The sequence below is a fragment of the Diadema setosum genome, chromosome 5 (genome assembly GCF_964275005.1).
Source record: "Diadema setosum chromosome 5, eeDiaSeto1, whole genome shotgun sequence".
Taxonomy (NCBI): domain Eukaryota; kingdom Metazoa; phylum Echinodermata; class Echinoidea; order Diadematoida; family Diadematidae; genus Diadema; species Diadema setosum.
In genome coordinates, this window is record NC_092689.1 from 20,044,323 (window position 1) to 20,064,050 (window position 19,728).

The 19,728-nt window shown below is 38.1% G+C and overlaps 1 protein-coding gene across 1 annotated transcript in view; it reads right to left on the minus strand.

The window, feature by feature from the left end:
* Nucleotides 1-3,557, minus strand: part of LOC140229188 (ras-related and estrogen-regulated growth inhibitor-like) — a 41,190-nt gene extending 37,633 nt beyond the window's left edge. The window contains exon 1 of the mRNA XM_072309455.1: nt 3,374-3,557. Coding sequence (XP_072165556.1) covers nt 3,374-3,557 — 184 coding nt within the window. The remainder of the gene's footprint in view (nt 1-3,373) is intronic.
* Between the last annotated feature and the right edge of the window lie 16,171 nt (nt 3,558-19,728).

Below are 19,728 nucleotides of genomic sequence, written 5' to 3' on the forward strand. Positions count from 1 at the left end.
CACATTTTTTTTTTTTGCCAATAGGCCTATATAATACCAAGGAGGTATGATACCTCCTTGATAATACAAAGCAATTGTGTGATGTTTATGTGTTTGAAGCAGCTTTACGTGTCTAGGTATTGGACGCAAGGCGAGTTTGACCTATAGACAAGAATGAAAATAATCCCATTAAGACATTAAGCCTGCGGGATTAACAATACTATGGGGCGGCTTTAACAATACCTTATGAGGGACGGTAAAGAAGTAATGCGTCCCTTTTCAGATGTGGTCCTTAATTACCACGGTAGCACAAGAACCAGCGACTTATTGATAAAAAAGAAGCTACACGACTTTGAACTCTAGCTTTAAAAAAGAAGAACAACTGGTAAGACTGTATTCTCTCAAACTCGTATTGATACCAGGTAGCTGCGGGGAGGGGGGTACGTGAGACATGTTTTTGGAAAACAAGATAAAATGTTTACTTCGTGTCTCTGATACACAAGTCGTAATTGTTGTAAAAATTAGTGCTAATAGAAATTCATGATTTTAGGTGACGTCTCGTAGTTAATGCAATTCTTCTCTCCATGTTAAATCAGACTTTAATAAGATACATCGGCATTGCGCTCCTTAAACGTGTATACAGTACTAGCATTAAAATATTGACATTGAGCGATAATTTACATGCCGTCATGATGCGATTTCCACATCTTGCTTTAGCCAAAACATAGTGACAGATACACTACAACTCTGTTTCCAGGAATACTGTGAGCGTTCGAGGGAAGGGAAATACCCTGTTGGCAGATTTGTGCTTCCTGATATAGCTTACGCAATTTGACTTTATCCTGAATTCTTGTGAAATGTTACATGTTATCTCGATGCCCGTTGTCTCAGCAGCAAGATTAATACTGTGTACCCCCTTAAAGGTCTATTGAACTCAGAGGCTCAATAAAGTGCAAGGTCATTTAATTTGAGAAAACTTAACTACCCGTACATTGCAGAGATTTATCGATGTATTGTGTTTACACCAATCTAAATCGTACACCACGCACAAAGCACAGAGGTTGATGTGCGACACCCCAGATTTATCACAATGGTACACTAGTAGGTGTCTGTGGTAATCGCTACTCCATGTTACTTTATTGTTTGTCACTCGACGTAAGTTTAATTTCCCGTTCATTGAAAGCATCTGCACATGTACACGTATAGCGTGCGCTGAAGGAATACTAGTAATCGTTATATTTGGCATCGTGAGTAAGGAAAGAGGAGGAAAAACGCATGATAGAGGGAGAAACTGGCATAAACACAGCCTCGGTCTACGTTCAGAAACAGATTTGTGCGCTTGTTTGTTGTTGTTTTGTTAGTAAATGTGTGAATAAGACGTAACAAGCCGGTGAAATTCTCTCTTTACACGCAGACAACTAATAGACATGGACTTGACCATGAATCTAAGTATGAGTATGTCGGTTCGGATTAACACGGGGCCAGAAAGAAGCAATATAGGCAAGCAATTTCACATGCTATTCAATATTTGCTTCAAGCCTTAAATATCACAAGTCATGTCTTCAATTACGTGTTCTTCTGAGCACAATGTGCAAGTTTGTAATACCTCCTTTCATTTTACGCAGATAACGCCGATTTGTTGCTTTGGTAACGACAACTGATCAACAAAAGTTTTCTCTTCGAGAACTTCTTCCCTGCAAACTTGGATAACGAGTGCATTAGTGATTGTGTGACAATGGATTTGACTTTGTTAAGAAGGATAAATTTTTTGTTGCTGCAGCTGCATTACAAAAATAGTTCATGTTTGTGAACGAGAGAAGCAACTCTAGCTGGTATTGTGACGAAGGATTAATGGTCGACCACAGAAAGTTGATTTCATAGGATGGAGGCGTGGGAGAAGACAGACAGTGGTTCTTTCTACTCATGTAGTGACGAATGACGGCATGACAACTACCACGTGACTACCCTGGACCAATTTGATATGATCTTCGGGGACATTTACGACCTGGAGTGACGAATTTCAGAGTTTATCAACGTCATCCATCACTACTGGCAAATTGGCGGCAACGTCTTCCATCGCAGCCCGGGGCAGGCCAGACGATTCACGCGATTCTGCGCATGCGCGTTGCCTCAACGTGAACCACAACAATAGGATACATCAGAGAGAATGGAGAAGAGTTTCGTTGTGTTTTGATGCCTTTGGAAAGAAAACACGCACTTCAGCGCACAATGGCTCTTACCGTGCTCATGGGGATGCACCCTTTGTTGTAAATTTGCAAAGCCAAACAGGTCCCCTCTGAAACCTCATAAAGAAAAGTAGCTGCCTGGATTTTCTATACACACAGCACGAGTAGGACTAAAGTGTATCAACACCTCTTAACTAAATCGCTAATCCACAACTGGAATCAATACTCATGTAGGTATATCAAATCACCTTCTTAATGCTACAAGCAAGAGCTGACCAAGCACACACCACAACGTAAACTAAAAGTTATAACGCAGTACTGACAGACGTCAAAACAGTATGCAGTCGATTAATTATTGAGTTATGATACCTTTGTCGACTACATTATTTAGTAGGTCATTGCTTTCTGCGGTCTACACAAACGATAAGGAAGAAAGGTGTAATTTACGCCATGACCCATAACTTGCAATATGTCATACTCTTTTTATGGTTTTCGTATATAGAGCTGACTTGACTGTTTTACGTTGGAGAAACTTTAACAAAATCGTACAACATTCCAGCGCTGAAGATTGTATATCTATCATATACTCTAATTCATTGAAATTAAGTTGTTGTTTTTTTAATTCAAAATTTAATTAGATTTAGACAAATTTAGATTATCAGAAAATAATATATTAACTTTTAAAGTCCAATGAATAAGAAAACAATGATCACTTGTGAGCAAGCAGCAACTACGGACTGGACCGATGGAATCAGGTCCTAATAGAAGAACTGTAATCTATAGGCAATGCTTTGCTTCGGATGAAGCCACAGCTGACACTGGGACTCGAACCAGCAACTTCGTGATTGATAGTATGCGGTCTTATCCACTGAGCGACAAAAACTCCAAAAATAGTTAGGAGTTCCGAGTGGATGTGAGGATCCGGGGATAGCTAAATTTTCTACGAAACTGTAGAGCAGGACCTGAGACGCGGCGCCGTATTTTGGTTGGTGTCTGTTTAAATCGTGTCTCATGAAAGCAGCGTAAGTAACGGACTGACTGACGTATCAACGGGAAGGAAATGAAATAATGACTACCTGTCGGGGGAACTTAATAAAGCGCTCCAACCATTATGGATGGAGCAATGCCATCGCTTTTGTTTTTAACTGAGGCGGAGCGTAGAGCGGCGGAAGAGAAAGATAAACATGTTTACAGTTTGCTTTATTTACCTGTCTTGCCGACGGAGGCTTGCCCGAGGACGATAACTCGGAGCGGCTTGCTGCTCTGCACCACGCCGTTCCGCCTGGCGGTGATAGAACTCAGCGACGTCTTCCGTTTCAGCGAGCCGATGTCTACCGACTTCGCGTTGCTGGTTGGTGGGGGCGAGGACATCTTCGCAGTGTTCTCGGGCATTGCCGCTTCGGTGGCGTCGTCGCGTCCCTGATCGAAAGAAACGGTGGTGTAAACGTGCGACTGTGGTTGGTGGCAATCACAGGATGCGATGTCGCCACACTGTGGAATGAAGGTGTTCTTAATGTTAGTCGACACAAATCGACGGATCAATTTTTCACGTTTGATTTGTTGAGAGTCAGAGACACATTCCAAAGGAATGTTTACAACCCCAGAATTTCTCTTCTAGTATTAATAGCGCCAGCAACCCTCTTGTGTCCCAAATTTTCCTTCTAAATCGACGCATGTATATAGCACTCTCACCTTGTACAGGTACCCCATCTGATTGATTTTATATAGCTACAGTAGCTTTCTGCTTTTGTTCAGCAATGTTGGAGATAAAAAAGGAGCGAAAATCAATAGTCCATGTAGTTAAAACTCCATTTGTCTTGAAAAGTGTTTAAGATGATAAGCTGAGATTGAATAAAGAGTCGCAAAATCATTGGACTACTAATCTCAGCAGGTGAACAACACGAGTAGATTCTCAGTTGCAGAAATATCTTTTCGGTCTGACCTGAAGTCGATGACGATGAGTTCAAGATGGAGAATTGACGTTTTGAAGTCTTGCGGCAGTTTTTCTCTCTTAATTCGTCACTCGTTTGGTCTCATGGTAAGGAATGAGCGTTCCACATGTGAAGTTGCCTCACTATACAGCTCGCAGGCAGCATGTTGGTGTGTTATGATGGGAGACCTTGATTTGATGACTCAAAGTCGATGGATCGGCACTAATACAATATGTCCCGTTATTTCCATGGCGATTTCGAATCCATTCTATGTTATCAGCAGAAAACCTCCTTTATCATAATACTTTGTATTCGTGCCGGACAGACTGTGACTAACTCGAGGTAATTCTCTGAAAAGGAAAAGAAATGCAAACACAACCAGTAACACTAGGCCAGAAAAGTAATTGAGTTGTCTGGCGTATGGTAATCACCTGACTGAATACGTGCGCAAAATGTATGCAAATCATGATTCGTCTGTGAGGTTGTAATCAAACAGACTCTCATGCATATGCATTAAATGCAGGCTGATTAAACGAAACTTTGTAGAGATAAAAAAAGACATTAACTCAACCAAGAAGGAAAGATGTTAAATCATGCGTCCCATCGACCGATGTTGAATAGGGCTAAGCGGTAAAAGTATGCATTCGAGATGATATACCTCTAACAAACAAAATCACCTGTATGTCATGTCTCGGATGAGCGGTTGGTATGGCAATAAGCGAAGTCACGCTATCAGCAAGATAATAATCCCAACTAATTAGTGTCCCTTAAATCATTGTAGGAAAAAAAAAATGAGCATCCGCCCTAAACCAGTTGCAAGGGAGGGAAACGTTAGACAAAGTTATGGATATGGGGTTTTCTGCTCTCGAATCTTCACCTGTTGAATGAATCCGAACCTGCTCACCTCTTCCAAGCGCAGCTCGGGCAGCCCGTCGACACAATAGGGTGTAGGTACGGTCGCTCACACATCCGCACGCACTCGCTGTGAGTTGTAAAATGAACTGAGGGGAGCTTGCACTTGCGCTGTCCTTCTGTGTGTTGTGAGGGTGTGTGTGTGTATGACGTGCTACCGCATGTTGGAGCCCTGCAAGACAGAGGGGCGCGTGCGTAGACGCACATACGCGTAGGACCGAACTCGGAGGGGCGCTCGCCGGAATGACACATTATGATTTGCCGGTGACTTCAGGAATTTTCATCTATCTATCTATCTATCTATCTATCTATCTATCTATCTATCTATCTATCTATCTATCTATCTATTTATCTATCTATCTAACTATCCATCTATCTATATATCCATCCATCTATCTATCCAACCATCTATCTATCTATCTGTCTATCTATCTATCTACTAGTATCTATCTATCTATCTATCTATCTATCTATCTATCTCTTTCTATCTATCTATTCATAGTTTCTCTCTCCTCGTGTTCTTTTTTCCCCCTTTTCCCTCTCTCCCCTCTCTCTCTCTTTCTTTTTGTTTGTATGTATGTATGTGTGTATGTATGTATGTATATTTGTATTTTATACACACACATTTATTGTCTGTAGTATCGATAATCCCCTCGTTTCTCTCTTCCACCTCCCTGGTTACTCTCAACCACACATGCCCACAAATTCACACTTCAAAATACTAATGAGGAAGTAATAATAATTCACGCAGCACCAAGTTCAGTCATCGGCGAGATGAGTTTATTTATGTAAGCAATAATAATTGTCTGAAATAAAACATTTTACTGTCGTCCATAAGATTGTAGTTTTATGGCTGTCATCTATTATTCCGGTTCAATTGTGTCTCTGTGAGAATATATATAAGCATGGACCCTAAGAGTGAACTTATGATATTGTAATCAGTAATCAGCGGTGTTTCGAATCCATTCTGGCGCATGTTCTTTCAATTGAGCTGTTGCTTATGAAACTCAGTTCAAATAAACTTCCGTCCGGATTCATCAATTCTAGCTAACCGTATTTTTTTCTTTTGTGTAACAACGTAACGTAATGTAAGGCACACATGAGGGTATCTTGATATTAACGAGAGGGCATGCAGGTAGTTGATTAAAACATGAATTAGACAAAGACATGCGCAGACACACAAGTATAAAACGTAATGGCTCGGGAAATTTGTACAAGGTTGTAACCACAAAGTGTGTATGTGTGTGAGTGTGTGTGTGTGTGTGTGTGTGTGTGTGCCATCATAAAACAGTAATATCGCTTGATTTTTATCGTCATACAACGGGTGAGTTTCGTAATCCCACTGTCCAAGGATACAGCACAGGGACACCTCCATTTTGTTTTAAGAGCTTCATTAGTTTCTAATATTCTATGAAGAAAATGTATACATGCACAAAACTGATAAGTGACATGTAAGGCGTACTAAACTGTAATTACATCTTATTGACCGATACAGATTTCAATAAGAATCAGCTGACCGAGTCAGACGAACCATAGCTTCTTGCATAAGCAATAAAATATTCTGTAAACTTATCTTTTATTATGTATTGTGATGTAATTATGTATTCAATTAAAATATGTTATATGTTTCTGTTGGAAATGGAAAAAATGAATGAATGAATGAATGAATGAATGAATGAATGAATGAATGAATGAATGAATGAATGAATGAATGAATGAATGAATGATTGAATGAATGAATGAATGAATGAATGAATGAATGAATGAATGAATGAATGAAATTATTTTTTCTAAGTGATTCACGTCCTACGATCTACGCATTCTATACGGATCACTGCTTTCTATTACATTATCTATTCTTTGTTACCATTGCAAAGTATACACTACTTTGTCGTTATGAAATCATATCTCTTCCTATATTTTGCATTTATACTTTATGACTTGTACTTCTTTCAAATTGTCAATATGAATTGACAAATTACATGCTATTCACTTTTCGTTTGGTTTGATAGATTGAATTGAGTTGCATAAGTATGTACTAGGCTAATACAATTGTAATGGCACTGCGCGTCGCAGTACGTTGTGAGTTTTTCTGACGATATCTATTTGAGCATTCTCTTTGTTGTTGTTGTTCCTGTTTTTTGTTCACTGTTCGCGGTGCACAGACGTTATCTAAGAAACAAACATCGTGAATGCAAAATATCTTATACACGAATAACAGCTTTTTCTTTCAAGAGGAATCATAAATTGATTGGAAATAACAGCTCTTTTCTGTTAATCGATGATTTGCTTGGACAACTCCTTAGTATGAATCAATACACACCATGTACACATTGTGCTTGGAGGACTTGATAGACGAGTCATCTCTAGGAATAGCAAGGTGAATTCATGAATTTCCTTTCTTTCCTTTTCTGTCAATCTCTAGAGTTTTTGAAAATTTCATTTCACTTTTACTTCAGACAATGTCTTGTGTACAACACAGGCAATCCATAGCTTAAGTTATATTTGTCACTTACGACAGCGATATGAATATGAAAATAATAAGTTGAAGTGCTGATACGCGGGCTCTAATAAGATTTTTGCAACTTCTTTCATTCACTTTGGATATACATATGACTTAATGGCTGTTCGCTTGGAGACTTAGGCGATAAACGGCACTTTCGCCGGGAGAGCCATTTGCATTATAGGTGATTTGTCAGAGATGATTTCTGCAGCTCCTGAGACGGGCACACGACGACGCAGTAACCATGGAAACCCATTATACAATTCCACTTCGATAATGGCTCGGAAAATGTATTATTACAGCATCTATACACAGTAGGTTGGCGTTTTGTTTACCTATTGCGTGAGGGGGGAAAATAGAATATGATTCTTCAGGACCATTGGGAATGAGAGACAGCCATTCAAGACCGTGTGCCCGTACTGACAGATCACGCACTTGTGTTAGACGAATGCTAATGGCTATTTTGTCCACAGGAATCATATTTCTGTCACGTGTCCTAAAGCGAGACCGCTATCTCATCATGTTCGCGCAGCTGTATGACAGCGTATCTCCGATAGCGTGAATTTCACTAATGCTTTCAGTCTGTTTTTTTTTAATGAAGGGTATTCTGCAATATATATGTATATATATATATATATATATATATATATATATATATATATATATATATATGTATTAATACAAATATTATATAGTATTTCCCATCGTTTCTAGATATTTTTTTCCTAATGGCTGCATCGCTAACACAGAGAGGATGTTTAGTGGGCAGGGCTATTCACATACGAGTCAGCATTTAATGTCAAGTCTCCATCTAAAATCCTTCTTTACCTCTACAAAATATTAATTGCCGAGAGTATACCCGAAAAGAGATTAAATTGAAAATGAGCGGATTTTGCTTAATAAATATGATCCCCTTGTCGGCTTGTCTCAGGTCATGGTCCTTCTTCTCCTTGCACTCCACCACAATGTGTATCAACATTATACGGATGAAAATCACTGAAAATGAATCAGTTGTCAACGTTTTGGCTCACAGCACGTAATCTAACTCTTTTCTTCAGACAGCAATATGGATGAAAGGCTGTGGAATTTTATCGAGTTTTTATCGTAAGATCTCCACTGATCAATTCTCAGTGATTCATCGATCACATCGATCAACTGGCTGTCACTTAAATCTGATTTGCTCCATTACTCACAATAAACCACGTAGTCATTCTCTTTTTTGTTCACTTCACCGTTATATCCATAACAATAATGCGTTCTGCTCTGCCCACCGTGATCGCTGATATTTGGAATTATTCAGGGCTCCGATATGAATGAAAATTATAAAGATATCTTGAGTTTTGCCTAGATTAACAATAATGAGATTGTGGCGTCTCTTTGATGAGGAGCGGAGGAGAGTAGCGACTCTCAATTGCACTGCAATGAAATGTGAATGCCCTCGACATCAGCACGTGAAGGATCAGTATACTATGATACGACGTTGCCTGTGGTCGGTTGAAGGCGGTATTACGTGATTACAGACGCTTACATGTTATATACCGCGGAAATAATTCGCTGTAGTAAGTTAACAGCTAGAGCTGGGGATATATTACACACCACTTTCTATATTTTGTATATACTCACTCCAATAGGTCAGCACCGAAAAGATGATAAAAGAGAAAGATAGTATTTGCAGAAGTTTTTTTTTTTCTTCAGAACACATTTCTTGTCTTCAAAGATATAAGGAAAAGTAGAAATTGAGACTATATAACACATTATAGCTAGACTCTCGAATGACGCCATGAAAGCCGAGAAAATGACGAAAGCGAGCAGACGACTATAGAAGATGATAAACACTGAATCACGTCATATATCATTTACTGTAGTAGCTGTATTAATGGTGATACTCTTAAAGTACGTTATACTCGGGGAAAGTTATCTTCATAAACGCTGTATTTTTAAATTGTTATGAATTTGAGTGACGTAGCAACATCGCCTGGAGTTCGCAGTTCCTGACTCGCAATCTTTGTTGAGTATCACACCTGTTTTGAAGGTGTTGAAGCTTCCATGTTTGTTTGCCACCATCCTGCCTACGTAATGTCACTTGTCCTCGAACAGTGTCCACGCACCTCACAAACACCGTTACGATCCCGTAGAGAACAATCGCAAACAGGCAGATGGACAGAAGGAAAAACATGAAGAGAAGAAACCAATAGTTTATACTTGAACTGTATGTTCCCTTATCTTCTCAGTTATTACAACTATCCATTAAAAAAACAGTAACAATGGATCAAAAAATCACAAAGCGTGGACTTGGCGAATATTTGGTTTCTTTGTCTCATGTTTATGCTTACCATCGGAAACAAAACAAAAAATGGATATTGCGTTTTTGGTCGAGTACGTGCCTCAGCAGGACATGCTTCTCATGATAAAAAAAGAAAGAAGGCATTTACAAAGGGAGAGGATATACAACGTTTTTTTAAAACTACCAGGAGAGTTGCCACGGGCAACACGGACTTAAACCTCCGCAATAGCATTAGTCCCCCTCGGTCCCAGCAGGCTCCCGTGCACTTACAGAGATGATGCGCGTCACAACCGCTGGTGGCATGGTAAGATACGTGCACGACTGGCAGCTGAAATTACCCGCGTGTCGGACGGCGTGGGCCTTTCTCTGCGGTACAAAAGACCGAATATTTCATGCTATGCAGAGCTCAACAAGATTAAGGAGGGATTCCTGATCACTTTGTGTAAGCAAAGAAGATAACATCGCAGACAAAATGCAAAGAAAAAGGGGGTAAAGAGAGACGATAGTAACAGCGAATTCTTACCCTTTATTTTCCTGTGCAATTATTCGATTTACAATGATCATGATATTATTGTCAATGTTGATAAAAGAACATAAGAAATACATCGTCTAACATAAAAGTTTGCATTGTTACCCTTTCTCATGGAAAAGCATAGGGCCTAACCAAGTGACCAAGGAAGTGTTATACAATTTGGTTTACCACAACGCATAATATTTCCTTGCGGCCATGTTTACTGTTATTGTTTTTACAGTCATTACCATACATTACCATAACATAGAACTTGATTTGAGTTAGACGGGCCAATTGAATAATAAAGTCTTTATATGCATGTGAGTGGTCATGTCGATTGAGGCTTGGATTTGTAAAAATTTCATTCAGAACTCAGTGCCTGTTCGTAATACAATACGAACCGTCTTTCATCTTTATTGAACGGGTAAAAGTTCTTTCACCTTGTCACAAGCAAGCCAGCAAAATAAGACGCAAGCATGCATTGTTATCCAGCGCACTATTAAATCTCATGTCCATAATAAGACAACCGGTTGCAATCGGCAGTCTAACAGGGTGTATTGCCTTGAATAAAGAGATGTAGAGATGCTAACCCGAACAAGCGCCTAACAAAAAATTGAGCAAACAGAATGATCGTCCCTTCGTATGTTTCAGCGCTATTAGTCAACCGAACATGTTGAATTGAGTTAGTTCTCACCATCTCATATATGATATTCGTTCTTGAAAAAAAAAGAAGAAAATGTATGTAAGATCCAAACGTTACGAATATTAGCTGTGTAAATGACTGTATAAGTATTTTGTTGATTTGTTGATTTGTATTGATTTTGAAATGCAGAAATAAAAACTGAACTGAACTGAAAATACTCCAAAGTGAAAAGAACAATCAATGAAATAGAGACAAGTCTGAAATACTATGTAACAAAACAAAATTGCAAGTCTCGTGAATATGAATACTGTAATTAGAAAACGATTTTACAACAATGATAACAGTTTCAAGACTAATAGTCCTGTTTTGAAATATATTCTTCCTCCTTTCTTCACTGAGAAACATTAAGAGACATCAGAGAAATAGGAATAACTTTAAAATGTTTTAATTAACAACTTCATCCTTTCACTAGCATGAGACCAAAAATAAAGAATTATCTCTGATATCAATTAGAGGCATCTTTTTTCCCTACTGTTGTATAATATGTTGTCATCTTTTCGTCTTCTCAATTTCAAACAGAAATAAACAGCCGTAATACATACGATAAGTTAACAGAAGACGCAGTAGAAATTATTGCTGTATCATCTCTTTGTGTACCGGCCTTCATTCTTACAGGGTAAGCAATAACCTTATCAGAAAATAGGCTTCTGATAAATCGAGAGTGTCGTTCGGACGGTCGATTGTTCAAACAAAAGAAATCGATGCAGAGGATCGCGATCATTAGCTTTATTTTACGAGTTTACATCGTTAGCGACTGCCTGTGCGCTCGATTGCCTGACTGCGGCCGATCGAACCCTAAGCCTCCGAGGAGATTTCGTCAAGCGGTATCGTCACGGGGGAGAAGTTTCCATTGTTCAAATGCCACACTGAATCCACGTAGTGGGATAACTGTCGTAGTATTTTGGTAACTGACAACCACTAATTGAATGATGAGGGAGGATTAGAATGAAAGCGGGATTAAAGCGGAACAAGGCACCGAGTCAATATCATCAACACGAGTTACTAAACTTTGGAAGTCGTCGCTAGCTTGGTTGTCTCACAGAAGCTATAGAGGTCGCACCGTGCCTTGTTTCATGGCTGCATTATTCAAGGGCCTCATGGTAGTAAATAGGTATACATAACTATTTATATATCAGTCAATTCCACAACGTTCAGAATGGCTGTTTCTGTTTGTCATGGTGAATCAAAGGGCTTGAAAATTCACTGAAAATATGCTTTTCTATCTTAGATAAAAAGTCGTGATTATACATCAAAATTAAAAAGATTTCCTCAAAGTGGACGTGAGTGTGAGTATGAAGCAGCGCTATAAATTTAATGTGATACGCGTGTCTCTTTAAAGCTCTATGACATCAAGATTTTCCATGTAAGCCTACATGGCAACTTAATCGATGCTCGTCACCTAAACTCTCTCACGCTTTGCTTCTCGGCTGACGGTTAAATCTGCATCGATTGGGTTCGATACCAAGCTCTACGATACCAGTTTTAAAATGTTTTACTTTCATCGATACAGTGGAGTCTATGACGTATGCGCGTATATCATAAAAATGCACAAACAGAAACAACGTCGCTCACGGAAATTATAAGCTCTATAAATTCCGTGAATACCATTCATCTTGATTTTCTCTTTACAAAAATCATAAGCATACTAGAGATATCTAATTAGCACGTGCGTTTAAAGGAAAACAGATAAACAAAAGTTTTCCTTAGCCAGGCGATTCCCTTTAAATTTGACCAATATTCTCAACGCTCCATTTCATCACACTCCATGAAAAGTTAAAAGAACAAACAATCGCATTTCATTCACCACGGAACTTTCCCTTACACATATCCCTGATGTCTACTAATTGAATCAGGAAAGTGGAAAGCGAACTCACTTTGTAACTCTGCAAGCCATGCACACGACCTATTCTTCAGCGTCCAGGGTGTGGTCGCGGTGAGGAAGACACGTTAACGGCTCCCCAAGCTGAGTCATAGTAATTGGTCCCATTGAGACCATTTGGGCGTGAGGTCCAATTTGTCAATGGAAGTGGGTACAGGAAGATTTAAAAAAATACGGGCAGAAACAACCTATCTCGTATGTGATGTATGGTGTGAATAATATTCATTTTTTTCATTCAATATCATACTCACCAGTTTTACGTCGATATTTAGAGGTCATTGACAGAAGGGAAACGATTTTGAGGTTCGACAGTGGTGCGACGGAAGTGCACGGTATATTGTAAACAGGAATATGCATTCAAGAGGAAAGAGTGATAGGGAGAAGAAGAAGAAGCGTATGTACAACTGAAGAATATACATTAAGCATCGCAGGTGAAAAGCTGCCGATGTTCCATCAGTAAATAAGCATCACTGATAAGATGTTTTTGTAGAACAACTTGAGAGAAAAGTTTTTTTTCGCAAACACAAATGTTTGTGTAAATCATGTTTCGGTTAGCTTCTGTTGATTTTAATATATTTTCATTTTAAGAAGAAAAAAACAGTATTGTGGTTGCCGTCGGTTCACGTATATAGTATCTTCATGCTTCGTTTAGAACAAATTTCATTTTTTTTAACCAATTAAACGAAAGTTTTGTTTTCTTTTTTTTTTATTGTTTTAAATGCAACCAAACAACAAAGAAACAAAACAAACAATATAAACAATGTACGAATGACCAGCCTATGGCAATAAAAAGTGTTCAGTAAACAAGTCACCTTAAACTATCTGCCATAATGGAATAACAAACGAAGATGGATATCTATGAGATATATAAAAGTAGAGGATCAACCATTACAAAAGCAGGACCACTTCCTCAAATGGCATTGTATTTTACCTTTCTTTTGTGCTATAGCATATTCAATTTTCTGTTTATACTTTACTAAAGCCATGAATGCATCAAAATTCAGAGTTGAACCTTGAAATCTACATCTATGAATATAAAACTTAAGACAAAGAAATAAGAAATTTATACATGTACAAAATTCTATGTCATTATTTACACCAAACATCATTTAATTATTAAAGAGCGAAAAGGTGTATACCTTTTTTGGTCTTTTCCGCTATGAAATTAAATAATTTTTTGCCATAAAGGTAGTGTTTTAGGACATTGTACAAATAAATGAAAAGCAGTTTCCTGTTCTTGACTTCAAAACATACACTCTGGGTGTTCTATTTTTTTAAATCTTAAATAAGAATGCATTTAAACCAATAACATCATGAAAAACCTTGAAATAAAATGAACGAAGTTGCGTTTCAATAGTACATTTATAGTTATCCATATGAATAGCATCCCACTGAACTGTTTCATCATTAATGGAGAGAAGGTCTTTATATTTACCTGTTCTTTTCTCACATGATGAGTCACAGTGTACATTCCTTATTACCAGATAAGCATGTTTTGAAATTTTCTTTTATTTTTTCACAAGCTCTGTCACTATTTCATCAAATAAATCTTCATTGGTATCCAAGGAAAAATCAAACCATGAAAGATAAATACCATTCATTAAAGAATTATATTTCTCCTATCCTTTATTGCAATATCAAATTCCAGAACTAGCTCTTCAAAGGTTTTGACACGACCCCCTATGTGCAAATCATTAATGAAATGAATTCCTTTCTCAAACTAGTCAGAGTAATAACAAAAAGGTCTATGTTTCAAACTAACTTCTTATTCCACCATATATAGTCCTGTAAATGAAAATTTGAAAGACCAAGGTCTTTCAAAATACCTTCTCTATAAATGTACCATACTTTTTAGGTTTCAACCAACTGAGAATTCTTAAGCTTGTTCAAAACACAACCTGGGGGGTTGCTCTCCACAAAACTAAGCTATGTTCATAAAAATTCAATAGCATTATCTGTTCAATGTGTTTCAATGTATTTGACTAATTAGGATCTAAGAATTTTGCAACTCATGTCATCTTCTGAGCCTGTGCATAAACAGCACGATCAATTATACGCAAACCGCCTGAATCATAATCATTACACATTAACTCTCTCTTCATTCTATCTCTACCCCCTTTCCATATAAAATTAAAAAGCATACTATTCAGTCTTTTAAAGAACAAACAAAGTACAGTGAACATAAAAGTCAGCTGAGGTAAGAGCAGTGCTTTGACCACAGCTATCTTTCCTAAAAGTGACTAATTTCTTTGTTTCCAACTCCAACAATTAAGTGTATGCTCTATTTGTACTAATTTGGGTACATAATTTTAATTCATACAGAGATTTCGTATTCAGCGAAAAGAGATCACCCAATGCTTTCAATGAATTCTCCTTCCATTGTAAACCTTCCAACTGAAGAGGATGAGAGGTAGACCCTTTTAAGGATCCAATGTGTATAGCTTCAGATTTTGATAAATTTATTTTACATCCTGAGAATATTGCAAATTTGTGTAACAACTCAAATAAATTTTGGAAAGACTCTGCATCACCATTCAAAAATACTGTTGTATCATCTGCATACATACTCAACTTTTTTTTTTCATAATTCCCAATGGGTATACCTTTAATATGTCTACTGCTACGAATAGCAATACCTAGAACTTCTATGTCTAAAAATGAAAAGTAGTGGGGATATTGGGCAACCTTGGAAAATACCTTTAGACATGGAAATTTCATCAGTGAAAAAAAAAACCAACATTATTCATCACAACGAATTCCATTCTTCATGCACACGTATTCCTCGTGGAAAAACAGTAGAATGTATAGATTTCGACCATTTCTTTCTGAAGTGTTGACTAATCAAATGACGTGTATTATGTGTGTGCTGACTCCAAGAACCAGTCTGAACCATTCTAAAGGCATGAGGAGGTATGTGACAGCCGCGCCGACACGAAGACAGAACAAATGAACTGAATTTGAGGAAACAGTTCCCCCAGTTTTTGCTGGCAATTCGATACAGCTGCAATTACAGCTACCGCTGGTTTTCATTTGTGTTCAGATCCAGAACCCGGCGAGGAAAGTGGAAAGGGTTGAGTCCTGGGGCCAGAAAGCAGAGAAATTGAGGATTTGTTGAATGCATCCGACTTGACCTTATTTTGTAATCCTATATCATATACCAGACACATGTGGGAAACGCATTTCTGGAATGAACGAAGAAAATGATTATAGGGGAGATCTTATTTTCCGTGCACTCTTGCACGTGTGTGTTTCGTTCCTCTCGAGATGGGGGGGGGGGGGGTACCATGAGGGGTAGTCTAGCCACAAGACCCGAGATTTCGGAAGTTTTGATTGCCCCATTGCACCAATTCAGCAAACACATGACGGCAGAAACATATCCGCGAAAAATGTTAGCGTTCATCCGTGTCAAATGATGGACAAGTTATTATCAGGACATACTAGTAGATTCCCGTCGTTTATCCGTAAAATCAAGAAATCGATGTAAAAATAAAAATAATTTCTTACCTTGCTAAAGCCGTACAAATATAAAGACATTGATTCAAATGTGAAAGAGAGTGTAAAGACGGGTGAAGACAAAATAATGCTGCGAATTCAATGACATGAAAGCCATGTGATGCAAGCTACTGCTGATATTAGAAAGACTAGTCATCTTTCACACGATGTTGACAAAAAAAAAAAGAAAAGAAGAAATCAGAAGAGTGTGAATTCCTGGTTGCTGACGTGAGACACAAGAATGAATGGAGTGAGTTTGAAGTAGGGTAACTGTTATCGGCTAGAATTGGGCTAATGCGTGCATTAGCAGATTTGCAGCACGTGCGATAATATTATGTTTGAATCCAACAGCAAAATCCACTTAAAAAAAGAAAAACAAATCCTCAGAAACGTATATGTTTTTTCAGGTCAGTGCGTGACGCGACGTTTGCGTTACAATGTTGATTTATGTAATTGCCAGTATGTGATAAGGATTGAATATATTATCATTATTATTTGTTTAACGCTTATTAAATTCATTTCGGTTTTGCAAGATTTATTGTTTTCAAAGTTTGTGTGGTCATTTTTTTTTTATTAGTGCATGTTCGTTTCATTAGGAGACATGGATATTGTCCTAGTAAAATTCACTGAATCGCAGATTATACCATATCTTTTTCACTATGCAAGGTGTTTACAGTTTGGTTGACACACTCAGGCACGATAATAATATAATTTTCCCTATAAAGCTCTGCGAATAGTTTAGGATTTATGTAAACTGTAGTGTGATAGGACCCAACATTAATTGTAACATTGTAGTAGAGGCTACTGTGTAATCCCGTGAGATTTTTGTGCCAAAATTGACTTTTTTTTTGCTAACTTTATCAATTTGGGGGTGCTGAATCCAAAAAACTTTGGTTCCATTTTTTCCAACCACGTCTTCAGCCAAATCCAAAATGGCCGCCATAGCAAACTGATTGACCACAGAACGAGTTCTGTGATTTTGACCCATATCTCATGGAGTGAGCATTGCAGAAGCTTCAAATTTGGTGCAGAATGCATGGTTGTGATGTCAGACACTCTGATATATCTTTTTCTGATATTGTGGATTGTTTTGATACAATTTGTAGGCTGCTATCTCGAATTTCAAAATGGCCGCCATAGCAAACTGTATTTTGACCCATATGTCATAAAGTGAGCATTAAAGAAACTTCAAATTTGGTGCAAAATGCATAGTTGTGACGTCGGACAGTCTGATATATCGTTTTTCTGATATTGTGGATTGTTTTGATTCAGTTTGTAGGCTGCCATCTTGAAATTCAAAATGGCCGCCATAGCGTTTTTACCCATATCTCAAGTCGCAATTATTGTAGAAGCATCAAACTTTCAAGAATGCACATGCTTGTGGTATCCAACGTTCCAGCGTGATTTCCTAATTGTGGATCATTAGGCCACCATGTTGAAATTCAAGATGGCCGCCATAGAAAACATATGTGATAAGCGCCTTAGGTGAATTTGACAAAGTTGTCCTACTTAGACCGAATTCATTTCCAGGTCACGCAGAATGACAGCCATCTCTCCATTCAAAATGGCCGCCACAAATTCAAAATGTAAGGACGAGGTTCCAATGACGTCATGAAGCCATGTCGAAGGGCAAAAATTGCGTATGGGGCGGGGGTCCCATACCAGAGATATTGATAATTATTACGTAGACGCTGACATTTCAATTCTCCTGATGGATCTTGTAAGTTTGCTTTAATCAGTGCATCGCATGTTGTCTGCTCCATCACTGGAAAAGGAAATGATAATAGTACAATTGACATTATTGAGAGATTATGTTCTGCAGTTTGTTGCGGAAAAAAAAAAACAATTATAGGTCTGCTTTTTCATGCCTTTCATGGTGCCGGCTGAAGTTGAAAATTTGAGGATGTCTCAAAGAGCAGATGGACCAAGAAGTATCTAAACCTTGAATCATGCAGAATGTGCAGTGACACAGTCCATGCCTTCCAGAAGTTGGGCGTGGATGACTTCAACCAGGGCAATCTCCCGCTTTACCTTCGTAGAGTCTTGATACAACACAATATTACGAGAGCACCCCTCGTAAACTCTCACAACCTAATTTGTGGCTCTACACGTTACAGGGGAATATGATATATTACATTGTCGTTATTTCCAGAGGGTATGCATTAACTGTTCAATTAAATGCTTTGAACTTCCTACACCAACGGTAGCCACAGAATTCATTTTCATGCCCATTTAGCAAGAAATGCAAAAGTCATTATTTCCGGAAGAATTTAGAACCAATTGTCCTCTGTGTACAGCCTTAAAGTGCTATGACTTTAAAACACATACAGGGAATGTGCCTATTGAAGACATTATCTAAGTGACTATCCCATGAATTTTTAGAGTATGGGGCTAATATTGTAAACTCTACAACCAATTAAAATCGTCTAAATGGGGCATTTAGTCACCCATCGCAGACACAGTTATTAGGAGGTACTTTTGAAAGTCATTTGTTTTGACACCAGAATCACGTGATTTCCCATTCACAAATGTTTACCCAAATGCAATGCTTTGAAAGGAATGTTTACCATGGCAGCCATTTTGCATTTCAACATGGCAGTGTACCTACAGGAGAGGAAGCACTCCTGCCTACGCAATTCACTGGAGTGATTGACTTACACCATGAGTGCTCCAGCATGCTTGAGTTTGTAGTTTAAAGATCTTACAGCACCAAATATGGTCGAAATTCATCTTGAATTTCAAGAGTGACGGCCAATATGCCAAATAATCCATTATTACAGAATATATAGGCCCTATGTGTGTGTGTGTTTGTGTTTTAAAGAATGAACACTGTTCGTCACCGTAAACATTGATATGTCTCAAAGTTGCTTGTAACCAGAAATACAGTATTAGCTTGAAAGCAGCCATTTTGAATGTTCAGATGGCAGCCTCGAACGTGATCTGCAATTTCAGGGAGGGGAGAAGTGCATCTGAATGTTCAACATCATGAGCCCGGTTTATGCTCGAAATGTCAACTCTTTGTATTACTTAAAACATGAGATATGGGTCAAAATATACATTCTGGAATGGCGGCCATTTTGAATTTCAAGATGGCCTCCTATGATATCAAAATGAACCATCGTTTCAGAAAAAGATGTTTTAGAACGTCTGATAGCATACACATGCTCTTTGCCCAAAATTAGAACTACAATGCATACGATATGAGATACAGGGCCAATTACATTTGTTATGGTGGCCATTTTGAATTTCAAGATGGCTGCCAATGAAAATGATCAATCATTTTAAAAAAGAAATGTTTATATTAGCATGTCTGATATCATAAGCATACTTTTTGCCCCAACTTTATAC